Below are 12,808 nucleotides of genomic sequence, written 5' to 3'. Positions count from 1 at the left end.
TTTTTTCATTTCAGGCGATAACGATATCTATCACGATATAAGCCAAATAACTATATTTGTAAGATTTAAATGTGCCGTTGCTCACAAGTAAAATGTGAAATAATCAGCAGCTTGTTTTTATTTAAATATTTATTTCCCATAATAAGTTCAACAGGGTAGATGTACTTAAGGAACATGAGACTTTTTCAGATAAATAAAGGCAAATATTGCAAACTACACAAAAGGCAGCCGCTAAAGCGTTTAAGTTTCAAAATAGAACAAACGAAACAGACTAAATTGTCAATTCCACTTAGAAACAAAATATTAATTCTAAAAATAAATCTTAGTTTGTTTTACAGAAGAACAGACAAAACTGACTAACTTTTGTCAATATCAAATAAACTGAGAACTAAAAGGAAATTCTCAATCTCTCCTTGTTGTATAGCTGAGCTTTTCAAACAGTTTTAACAGTTACTTTAGTCTGACAAAAGCCGAATGACGAATTAGCGCTTCCAGTCAGAGACTGAGGCTACGTCCACACGTACACGGGTATTTTTGAAAACGGAGATTTTCCGTTTTCGTTTTAAAAAATAATCCCGTCCACACATAAAGGCAGAAATGAAGGAAAACGCTGCTATGAACATGCCAAAGCAGCAGGTGGCGCTAGATTCCTAACCGTGCAGAAATGTTGGCCAATCAGAAGTCTAGAAGCCTCGGTGGGAAAAAGTAAACAAAGCTGGGGCATAGAAGCAGAACCGAGTCGTATGTGTGGAGGGACAGTAACTGTGTGTATATGTAAGCATTTAAACACTGCAGAGAGTAGAATTAACAGTAACAGTATTGTAGAAATTCATTTCACCGAAACAATAACGTGGCGCACAGTGTGACGCATGCACCAGTTTATTGTATTTCCAGACTTGCTTTCGGCACAATTTACAGTGCACGCTACTCTGTTTTTTGTCAGACTTGAAATAGCCGAAATACCTTCACACTACGGAACTTCTATGGCTCTTCCGTTCGACAATCTCTCCGGCGTTGGAACCATCATCTGTTTTCTCTTCGGTCACGCTCGGTTGATTTTTCTAGTCGGCACACTCATTTCCTCCATTACGCGCTGGCTCCATTACCCGCTGGCTGCTTCCCAAACAAACACACGTGCGGCTTGGCACTTGTGCTGTACGTAACAAGTCACGCGACGTGACGCTGCGGCTGTGATTGGTTCGGCTCTGCGCTACTTAATTTGGATTGGCTGACCTTTTTTTTTTTTTTTTTTTTTTTTTTTTAAGAGGACAAGAGCGGCGAGGTCTATCGCGATAGCTTAATTTCTCTATCGAGTAAAAGTTATATCGCGATACATATCGTTATCGTTCTATCGCCCAGCTCTACCTGGAAGGATAGATACATGCTAGTAAAAGCCGGTAAACAGTTAGCCTTAACATTTGTGCAGAAGCTATCAGCTAGCTGATTTGTCACATGTGTATTTAGAATGAAACATGAGACATGGCATTGAAACTGAACATTTAACAGTGTTTCCTGTCCTGTCTGATCATTTCCTGAGAACAAAATAAGAACCCCAGGTTTCTCTTCAGCACTGTAGCCAGGCTGACAAAAAGTCAGAGCTCTGTTGAGCCAACCATCCCTTTAACGTTAACTAGTAATGACTTCATGAACTTCTTCACAAATAAAATTTTAATCATTAGAGAAAAAATTACCAATAATCATCCCACAGATGTAATATTATCTACAGCTACTCTTAGTACCATTGATGTTAAGTTAGACTCTTTTTCTCCAATTGATCTTTCTGAGTTAACTTCAATAATTACTTCCTCCAAACCATCAACGTGTCTTTTAGACCCCATTCCTACAAAACTGCTCAAAGAAGTCCTGCCATTAATTAATTCTTCGATCTTAAATATGATCAACCTATCTCTAATAATCGGCTATGTACCACAGGCCTTCAAGCTGGCTGTAGTTAAACCTTTACTCAAAAAGCCATCTCTAGACCCAGCAGTCTTAGCTAATTATAGGCCAATCTCCAACCTTCCTTTCATATCAAACATCCTTGAAAGAGTAGTTGTCAAACAGCTAACAGATCATCTGCAGAGGAATGGTTTATTTGAAGAGTTTCAGTCAGGTTTCAGAGCTCATCACAGCACAGAAACAGCTTTAGTGAAGGTTACAAATGATCTTCTTATGGCCTCTGACAGTGGACTCATCTCTGTGCTTGTCCTGCTAGACCTTAGCATCATTCGATACTGTTGACCATAATATTCTATTAGAGCGATTAGAACATGCAGGTACTGCGCTGCAGTGGTTTGTATCATATCTATCTAATAGACTCCAATTTGTACATGTAAATGGAGAGTCCTCTTCACACACTGAGGTTAATTATGGAGTTCCACAGGGTTCAGTGCTAGGACCAATTCTGTTTACATTATACATGCTTCCCTTAGGCAGTATCATTAGAAGACATAGCATACATTTTCACTGCTATGCAGATGACACCCAGCTCTTTCCTCTCTTTCCCACATATCGTGATATGAAAAAATCTCATATCGCCCAGCTCTACTTCCAGGGTGGGAGTTATAGGAAGAGTAGTCTATATGTAGACAATACAAAATAAGTTTATAAAATTAAAATTTGGGCTATGAGTAGGTTTGAATGTTGTGCAGTTCATTTTAAATTGTAGTTGTATTTTTATTTTTATGGTTCAACAATCCAAATGACTGTAATTACAAGTAATTTTCACTCCAAGCAGAAGACTGGAACAACATTAATTAATAAATAAATTTGTTTGCTTCCAATCGAAACTTTAAGCTTCATTATCATTTCAACTGTTGTAACAATATGAATATTTTAGGTATTTATGCATTTTAAATTTGTATTTTTTTTTATTTGACTGTGCAAAAATATTTGACTTAATTTATTTTTTCATTTTGATAAAAAAAAAATAGATTAAATATATCAGCTACATACTTCCATGCATGCCACTGTCCTGTGGCTCTGTGTATATACACAGCCTTCCATTTTTTTTAATAAACACAGACACATGTAAGACGTTAGGAGTGAGAGGCCTGGGTGTGAACTGGGGGGCGGCCCAAAACACTGTTTACAGTGCAGCAGGGTAATAGTAGGAGCAGATAAGGAGGCTGAGGGGCTTTGTGCTAACAGCTTTATGAAAGTGTTTGCACAGCCATGAAATGAAGAGCGTATGATTATAAGGTGTTTGCCTTCCGGCAGGAGTTTGAAGGACTCTCAGCTGTAACAGGAATCCATTTACTGTACTACATGCTGTGCAGCTTTTTTCATCATCTGTCAGTGTAACGATACATTAGAGATACATAAGAGCTCATAAGACAGAGCTTTAACTTTTAAGTTGCGCTTTTTGACAAAAAACAAACAAACAGGTAATAAAACGCTACAATATGGAAAATCATCACAAACTAAACCAAGAGCAAGCAATTATTTTGGCTGCAGAAAAAGCCAAATCCATAACTGGCTGAAGACATTGAGGTTAACAGAGACTGACACAAAGGACTGAGGGGAAGTCAACACTATATAGACACAGAAGAGCAGTCAGGGGAAGTGGACACAGCTAGTGAAAACAAGACACAGCAGTGGACACTTTATTCAATGAGACAGGAGGGGAAGTAAAACCAAATGTGAGACACTAAAAATAAGTAAGTACTAAAGTAAAACAGAACTTGAAAAATAATAACTAAATGAGAAACGTAAAGACATTATTAAACATTTTCTGATGTGTATCAGTCCCCTAGGATTAGTTCATTCATAACCAGAACCTGAAAGTCCACAAGCACAAGCAACTAAACCTGCAGTGTTGTTTTCTGTTATAATTGAAGTATAACCCCTCCCTGGCTAGGGTAAGGGTTTTCTTTTTCAGAATGACTTGGATTAACTAAATTTGATTACTAAAAAGTACATTTTTGCTTTTGAAAACTGTTGGGCAAATGTCACATTTTCTCATTGTTCTGAGTATTGGTCAATTTAGTCAGTGCTGTCAAATAAATCATTTTTATGCTGCCAAAGAAAAACTACTAGTTGTAGTCAATCATGATCACTAACAAGAGGCCCTGGCCTTATCAAGTTAGAAGAATCTTCAGCACCACCTCATTGTAATCAAATTTGAGCCTGTATATATACTTTTTTATACACTGTATACAGATATACGAATTCTCTCTCTCTCTCTCTCTCTCTCTCTATCGATCGATCTATAGATCTATATCTATATAGATATCTATATAGATATCTATATAGATATATCAAATGTGTGCGCTGTTTCTTCTTTTTCAGAGTCAGTACAGATGTACACTATAAATCATTCCAACCTGGGCAGGGGAGAAAAATAATTAAAAGAAATCATTAAAAGCCCCAAATTATCATGATAATTATGCCCATGAAAACTTCTGCTCCAGGTTACATTTAAGATCTTTAGCCTGCACTTACCCGCTCGAACTCTCTGGTCCTCCCATCGGATGCTTTTACTGGTCCCACGCTCCCACTTAAAATCTAAAGGATACAGGGATACTTTCTCTGTCATTGCTCCGAGTCTTTTATAAAGTCCTCCTTCTCTTTGGAAATCTTCAAATCGAACTTCAAGACCTACCTATTTTCACAGGCTTTCAGATCACTTTGAAACCTGGTCTGTTCTGTCTTAGTTATTTTGTTTTTTTTTTTAAATATATGTATGTATGTGTACATGTATGCTTGTATAGGTATTTGTATATAAGTGTATGGATGTTTATATAGATTTCTTTCATCTTCATTTATTTTTGATATTTTAACTACATTGTACCTCTCTTTAACACTTTGGATGACACTTAATGTCTTTTAAACGTTCTATACAAAAAAGCTGACTTGACTTGAAAGCTGACGAGGAGTTAAATGCATTCCTGCTGCAGGGGATTCAGCAGCATTAACATGTCATAGGGACAGCCCACCAAGTTAGGAGGGTTTTTATAAAATACAATGTACTATATACATACATACTATATACTGTACTATATATGGAGAGGTTGTGGTTGCTGCACTGTGATCTGTAAACTGTGCTTTTTCCACAGGAGACCTGGTACTGGTCGGGTGAGGTGAGTGCTGATGCTGTGGTGATGAGTGGCGTTCGGTGCTCTGGAACTGAGATGTCTCTGTCCCACTGCCTGCACCATGGAGCCCACCTCAGCTGCCCCAAAGGAGGCGGCCGCTACGCTGCCGGGGTCTCCTGCTCTGAGAGTAAGACAGTGAAATGAGCAGTGTGCTGAAAAATCATATTATGTTATCTGTGTAAAATTTGCCTCAACAAAGCCTGATCATGAATGAATAAATAAATTGGCCTTTCCACTTTTAAACCTACCTTGACTGGAGCCTTGAAAATCTTTTACTCCTTCAATCTGCACATTCAGTTTTAATTCAACAAATGTAAATAAGTTTGACGTAGAGCTGCTAGAACAATTTCTGTATGTCCCTAAAAATGTTTCAGCAGCATGTATTTTTCACTTCTATCTATAGCGGCACCAGACCTGGTGCTGAACCCTCAGGTGGTGGAGCAGACCACCTACATGGAGGATCGGCCCATGTTCATGCTGCAGTGTGCATATGAGGAAAACTGCCTGTCCTCCACATCCAGCGAGGTTCCTGCCAGCACCTACCGCCGCCTGCTGCGCTTCTCCTCACAGATACACAACAATGGCCAGTCCGACTTCCGACCCAAAGCTGACAAGCACTCGTGGGTGTGGCATGACTGTCACAGGTCAGTGAAAGTACAAGCACTGTTTTGGAGGTTTGATACTAGATTTTATCAAGTGATCGCATTCTTGATCACTAACCCCGGGCAATCAGAATGTTTTTTCTTTGTTTTGATCAAATTGTTCTTCCAAGTCTTGAAAGAACAATTCATTTCAACATCTGATTTCCCAAAAGGTGCATTTTTGCTTTCTCTAAGATGCAGGGTTAGTGTCAGGAATTACCACCTGTGATGACTAAGACCTCAGAGGGTTCATGCTGATGGCTGTCAGACCTTTTCTCGTTACAAGCACTGGATTTATACACCTACTAAATCCCCTTTAGAAACATAAATTACACCTTCATTAAAAACTACAAGCAAAAAGTCAGTGGACTGTTGGCAGCCTTCAGCTTTTAGTATATCAGGACGGTCAGAATCACTGAAAGAAATGACTCTTTCTAAGGGACATGCTGTTTTTACAGGTGCTATTTAGTTGAGATGCTTTTTTAAAAATTTATTTCTTTATTATTTAAAGAACGCCGGTGCCCTTGAGACTAGAGCTAAAATGACAACAAGTGTCTTCTTTTAAAGGCTAAAGTATGTTCCCATCTTTGTGTGTAGGCATTATCATAGCATGGAGGTGTTCACCATCTATGACCTATTCAGCCTGAATGGAACCAAAGTGGCTGAAGGACACAAAGCAAGTTTCTGCCTGGAGGACTCAGAGTGTGATGAAGGTAAGATCTGAAAAAGGAATTCAGTTATGGTAGGAAATACATTTTTCACTTTTGAAACATGTGGCAGAAAACTAATTCTTATATGTTCAGTAATGGACTTTTAAAGCTCCTTTAAACAATATGGTTACTGAAAAGGGTGACTTAACAGTGTCTAAGGTGAAAAGGTTGACTTTTAATTTCAGAATTATTAAGCAGCTCCACAGTTCTCCAAGATGTAAGGAGCTTTTCCAGGATCTTTCAGTTTTTCAGCAGGAATTTTAAAATTGAACCCATATATTTGAGGTTGCCTGATTTAGTTCAATTCAATTAAATAAAATCCAGTACACTTTTATTTATATTACGCCAATTCAGATTAACAGTCATCTCGAGACCCTTTATAACTTACAATAGTAGAATGAAACTCCAACAATCTCACAGCCCCCTGCAAGCACGTGGTGACAATGGGGAGGAAAAACTCCCTTTTAACAGGAAGAAACCTCTGGGAATATGAAAGAGAGCAGAGCAAAACAGGATAAAAGGCAAGGAGAGAAAGCCAGAGTTTAATAATAGATAATGATTAAAGAGGGGTGCATAGTAATAGTGTGTAAAGACAGAGGGAAACTAGATGAGTTTCAGTTTGTCAATGCCCGATAAGCAATGACAAATATTATTATATTTTGTTATTGCAGGTATTGAAAAGAGGTATGAATGTGCCAACTTTGGAGACCAGGGTATTACTGTGGGTTGCTGGGATACCTACAGGCATGACATCGACTGCCAGTGGGTCGACATTACTGATCTGAAACCCGGGGATTACATTTTCCAGGTGATGTTTCTCGCCTTTAGCTCTTTTGCTAGAGAACCAACAGTTCAGCAAGATTCAGCTGTTCATACAATGGCTTCAAACTGCAGCTATAGCGTCTCATTCGTGCCCTCCCTCTTGCAGATTATAATTAATCCAAACTACGAAGTGCCAGAGTCGGACTACACCAATAACTTCACGAAATGCAGATGTCGATATGATGGCCATCGTGTGTGGATGTACAGCTGCCATAATGGTAGGATGATAAGGCTATATCTGCTCTTTGTCGTTTGGTAAAGTGTTTACTACACTTGTTAAACAGTTTCAGATTTTAATGCTAAAATCTTTCATTAATGAGTTGCCCTCCTATTTCACATGAATGCTATTGAGTACCCTGTGAGCTTCTTTTTATTTATTTTTTCAATTTCCTATGCTTGACAATTAGAGTGAGTGATTCTACAAGTGTAAAACAAGGACAAAATGTGTAGGTGGTAACTGTCCGTCTCTGCTGCTGAACTTCTAGGTGGCTCATTAAGCAGTGAAACGGAACAGACATTCCCGGGCCTCCACAGCAACCAGGTGACCCACAGGTAAAGACAGAGCAGAGGAGTGGAGTTAACTGGCCTATGCTTTCAGCAGAAAGACCAGCTGAAGCCAACCAACCACTACACATCTCATCTACGTGGATTCCTCTGACCAGCCGTGCCCTGGTCAAAGCATCTGTTTTTACGCTCGCCTCATCCATGAGGCAGTCGCTTTCTTTGACCCTCTCCCCTCCCGTTTCCCTCTGGCAGACAGAATATTTGATTCCCCCTTCTGTCCGTGCAGAGGCAGCTACTTTAACAACACTTCCAACCTCTCTGGTTAAGAGCAAGAGAACGGTGAAACTCTCTGTATGCCCTGTGACAGAGAGAACTTGTTTTTACAGACCTGCAGGTTAGTGGCAGGTGTATTACACAAGGCGAAGTATCGAGGAATGTCATTACGAGTCTGCCTACTTTGAAATGCAGCTTTTTAAAAGAACCCTGCTGCACTTCTTTTGTGTGTATGTCTGTGTGTGTTTTTCCCCGAAACTCTCCCTGAAGAGTTTGGTTTGTCTGTGCCAGGTCGCCTGAAGATTGACAGGAATCATCAATAGCAAACACAGCAGCCTGTGTGTGGAAATGCAGGCTATTTTTCATTCCATTCATTTTTTTTAGCAGTTTCAGAAATGTTTTTTACATGCTGAAGCCCAGATAAACTAAGCTTCCTATTGCAAATGTTATTTAAGCTTCACATCTTCAGTGAGGAATTTTTTTCAAATTAAGCTGTGGCAGAAGCAATTTCTGCAAAGCAAAACAGCCCGTTCATCACCAATTACAAGTGCTAATTGCCTGGTTCGGCTGGAAGACTAATCTACCATGGCTGAAACGTGACGTATTAAAGTGCCTTAAAGTGCCCAAAGCCATTTTAGCTCTGCACACTGCACTGACAAGATTGTGGTCACATTTCATAGAAGAGTAGCACTAAAAGTCTCTGAAGAAGCTGATCATATAAAAGTATGTTGAAAGAAATATAGAAAGGAATATTATATTTCCTATTTACAGCAAGCAATAATTACTTCTAATAGGGGCTTTTGATTTAGTATGCCTGCCAACATTACCTTATGCTGGGCTAAAGCTGGGCAGACACTGTGCGATTTTTTTCAGTCGCGCGATTCAGGTCCTGCTCAAACTGTGCGATTGACTCGCAGGGGTTAGAAGTTCGTAGGTCACGATGCAGGTCTCACACTATACGGCCTGATGCTCTGATGCGACCTGAGTGTTCACACTGTGCGTCCATAAAAATGAAGGTTAACAGAAAATCTGTCGCTCGCTCTCCCTCTGTCTTTCACTCACACAGACACGCACACCACCACCATCAACTTTGCTAAATTGCTAATGAAAAACACTGATCGGGCAGCTGTGATTGAGCAGCAATGTCCAACCAACTATTTTCACGGTTGTTGTGGTCGTGATAATTTTGTGAGGCCACATCGAAAAGGCTCGGATGAGCTTTCCAAAGTTCTACAAGTGCCTCCATCGCTTGTGTCCAGATCACACGCTGCACTCACTGCTGCGCTACTCCGTCTTTTTCACCGAAATTTGTGTTTGCGCGTGCGCAGTGTGAGAAGCTGCGGTGACACCCTCACGACCAAGCGATTGATGATCGGGAGCTGGTCGTGAGGTGTTAATCGCTTGTCGTTACCCCACGTATACTACACGATGCACGACGCAGGATGAAGGCCAAAATCGGGCCGATCGTCAAAACGGTCGCACGACTGAAAAATCGGCTCAAAATGGGCCAAAAATCGCACAGTGTATGCCCAGCTTAAAGATCCTCTGATCAGCTTGTTTATGCTGCCCTCTAGTGGTTTACAATTTTCCAGGTTGCTAAAGTGTTGCAAACGTGTACTGCAGTCAGTACACATTTATATTACTATGAGGTGCAGGTTATACAGTAAGATCCTTAACAGACATAAGTTAAAACATAAGAACCCACAAACTTGGCACAGTTAAAAAAAACTCTTTAAAATCTAATCCTTTTAATTATTTTTATTGTGAACCTTCAGTGTTACTATTATTATGTGCCTCAGTCACACAGGTCTAGAGACCCCCTGGCAACCTCAAGGGGTAAGGAAAAATATGTATTCATCAACCAGTCGGCAAGTGGTTACTGGAGGTTGCTAGCTGTCACTGAATGTTATTGGCTGCAAAGAGGAGGCTACAGTAAACCTACTTTTGATTTGGCTGAGATGCCGATTTAGTGCAAACACTGGTGACCTAACCACTCTGCATTAGTGAAACTTCAAAAAGTCCATTGCAGAACCACAGGGAGGCTGTTGGTCAGCAAAAAAGTTCCACCTTACAACTGAAACCAACATGTTTCAACTTCTACTTTTACTTTAAAGGTAAACGGTCTCCATTTCTGGTTGGTGTCACGGTTTTCACAGCTTCACTACAACTTATAGAGTAGTTTGTAAATTTTTCCAAACAAGTCGCTGATTTCCATGCTAACTACTGCTGACTGTGACAACCTGCTAGTGAGCAAAGCAATAGCAAGGAAGTTTTCAGTGTAGCACTGTATACTTTTTTTGCAACCAATTTCACGCTAGCAACATCCAGCAACCATACACCAACTGGCTGTGGAATACACACTTTTTGCTAGCATGTATGGGTGGCAGGGGTCACTGATTGGTCTCTAGGTCTGCATAAATTGGTCTTAAGCATTCAATTTCACAGCAAATACTTGCAACCATTTGGGGAGTAAATACAAACAGGTGTCTACACCTGTGGGATTGGGGTCTTATGTAACCAGTGAAATCATTTTAACTGCATCACATTCTAGCTGCATCAGCTAAATCAAACACATATTTCAAGCTATTATGATGATGCATTGACTGAGCAGTGAAGAACTGCTTGTCAAAAATACAGGAAGCTCCCGATTGGTTTAGCTAATAAGCTTTTAATATATAGACCTTTGACGCTTCACATGATAGTTTGCAAATATTTAAGAGACAGGCATTATGTGGTATAAATGTGTCTTGTTTGACTTTATAATCCTGTTAGCAACAGAGATGTGCTAAATGTTGGTTTAAAAGTACAAGTTTCTTTCCAAGTTACACCTATAAGTTGGGTTTTTTTTTTTTTTCAGAAAAACATGATATAGTAGAAACACAAATCCATGTCATTGGTCCTGTTATGTTATCAGTGTTCTGTTGTAAGCTAGTGTAAATGGATTGCTTCCTGTCGTTAGCTTGTATCTGCAGGTACCATGCATTCGGATGTTTTCCCTTCAATTCAAAAACTATCAGCTGCAAATTCAAATATCACAATAAAAAGTACTTTAAGACATTTGATTTTATATTTAACTCCAGTGTGGCTTTTAGGCTTCCAGTCAGTGGGACTCTTTTAACATGAGGATCACAGGACTGCTCTACAGTAACATGCTGTCAAATTTTGTCTTGCTGCTTTACATGCTGGCTTCATAAGGCAACAGAAGACCTGATCTCCATCCTGTGGCACCACAGATCCTCTAACAACAAATAGAGAATGCATTCCTCCCTGTTTGTCTGTTCCAGATATGTTGTTTTTCTCTTTTATTCTTTTGTACAACAATGTGTGAATCCAGTGTTATTTTAATGGTGCTATCAAACTGGTCCTCTGTTTTCTGAGGACACTTTACATGTTGAACAGCCACATGTATATATACTAATAGTATACTTGAACTGAGCATACACAACCATTTGTTATTGTGTTTTCTTATTAATGACCTTGTTACCCCCTTGCTAATGTAATCCTCTTGGTTTTTAAACTGCTGATATCTGGTGTTTTTAGACCAATGTCTGATTGTGGAATACTCTTCCTGTCACGGTGGGATATCGAGTTTTTAGTGCTGTCTTGCTGTTCAGTTCCAAAGCCAAGTATCAGGAAAGTTTGTGACTTTGAACCACAGACTGGACTGTCTGCTAAAATCAGCTGTCTTTGGCAGCATTCACCCTGCATAAGATGGACTTTTTTCCTGTTCTGTGTCATTTCAGCTCAGACGTGATTCACATTTCAGCTTTGATTTTTAGTACATTTGCAATAACTTTATATTTTTTCCTTTATTGTTGTGAGTTGTTGGGTGTAGAGTCAATTAAATTTACAACACAATAAACTGTAAAAGTGTGTGGATAATTTGTGGACAAACTGCACATTTTGGCTTAAATATTTCCATTTATAAGACGTTAGTGAGCCTCGCTTGGATAATGGCTATAAGCTACACTTGCAAGACTAACTCCTGATTTTGTAGTCGTACACAGCATAAAAGATCGGTGTAGCTTCTGGGTATGAAAAATGAAACTGCATTCTATCTGAAGGCTCCCAGATGGCAATAGCTGTGGTAGCAAAACCACTTATAGAGTAATTTTAGACGTATATGGGAAAACATCTTGATGCATCCTCAATCATCCAGGTAAGTAAATCTCCAAAGGTTGATTCTGTTCATCTGGACGTAGTGTTTTCAGTGGGAGAAACGTTTCGTCACTCATCCAAGTGACTTCTTCAGTCTCAGCTGACTGCAGGTTTCCCCAATCTTATAAACAGTACATTTGCATAATGACTGAAACCAGCGCACTGAAGGAACAATGGGCTGGGAGTATGTCTGTGAAGGTTCTCAGTCATCCAGGTCATCGTAGTCAAAGGAGCTTGCAAAGAAAAGCGTCTGGACTTCTTTAAGTTGCTTGAAGACGTTTCGCCTCTCATCCGAGAAGCTTCTTCAGTTCTAAGGTCAAATGGTGGGGAGTCCCAGATATAAACCTAGTGGGAGTAACCCCCCACAGAGGGACAAAAGGACCCCCTGATGATCCTCTAATCGCCTGAGCCAAGGTGTGAAACTGGGCATGGGTCCCAATCAGCCAGAGTTTCGGGTGAGCTCATTGTGAAACCTGGCCCCACCTTATCATGCGAATTCTTGAGGTCAGCTGGCCCAGGATGTGAGTGGGCGTTAAGGCGTCTGGGAAGGGATCTCAAAACTGGATTATAGATGGCAGAGAGTTGGTGTCGTAAACCCCCGCCT

General features: G+C 39.9%; 1 protein-coding gene across 1 annotated transcript in view; it reads left to right on the top strand.

Annotated features, from left to right (window-relative positions):
* The window catches only part of loxl2b (lysyl oxidase-like 2b), a 52,220-nt gene extending 43,217 nt beyond the window's left edge, over positions 1 to 9,003 (top strand). The window contains exons 9-14 of the mRNA XM_005948838.3: positions 5,058 to 5,223; positions 5,500 to 5,740; positions 6,335 to 6,450; positions 7,119 to 7,255; positions 7,376 to 7,487; positions 7,755 to 9,003. Of these exons, the coding sequence (XP_005948900.1) occupies positions 5,058 to 5,223; positions 5,500 to 5,740; positions 6,335 to 6,450; positions 7,119 to 7,255; positions 7,376 to 7,487; positions 7,755 to 7,825 (843 nt within the window). The 3' untranslated portion in view covers positions 7,826 to 9,003. The remainder of the gene's footprint in view (positions 1 to 5,057; positions 5,224 to 5,499; positions 5,741 to 6,334; positions 6,451 to 7,118; positions 7,256 to 7,375; positions 7,488 to 7,754) is intronic.
* The last annotated feature ends 3,805 nt before the right edge of the window (positions 9,004 to 12,808 follow it).

This window comes from Haplochromis burtoni, unplaced genomic scaffold, assembly GCF_018398535.1.
Source record: "Haplochromis burtoni strain Fernald_Lab_line unplaced genomic scaffold, NCSU_Asbu1 Contig_585, whole genome shotgun sequence".
In the NCBI taxonomy this organism is placed as follows: domain Eukaryota; kingdom Metazoa; phylum Chordata; class Actinopteri; order Cichliformes; family Cichlidae; genus Haplochromis; species Haplochromis burtoni.
Note: the sequence above shows the minus strand (reverse complement) of the source record. Positions and strands in the feature narration are given on the sequence as shown.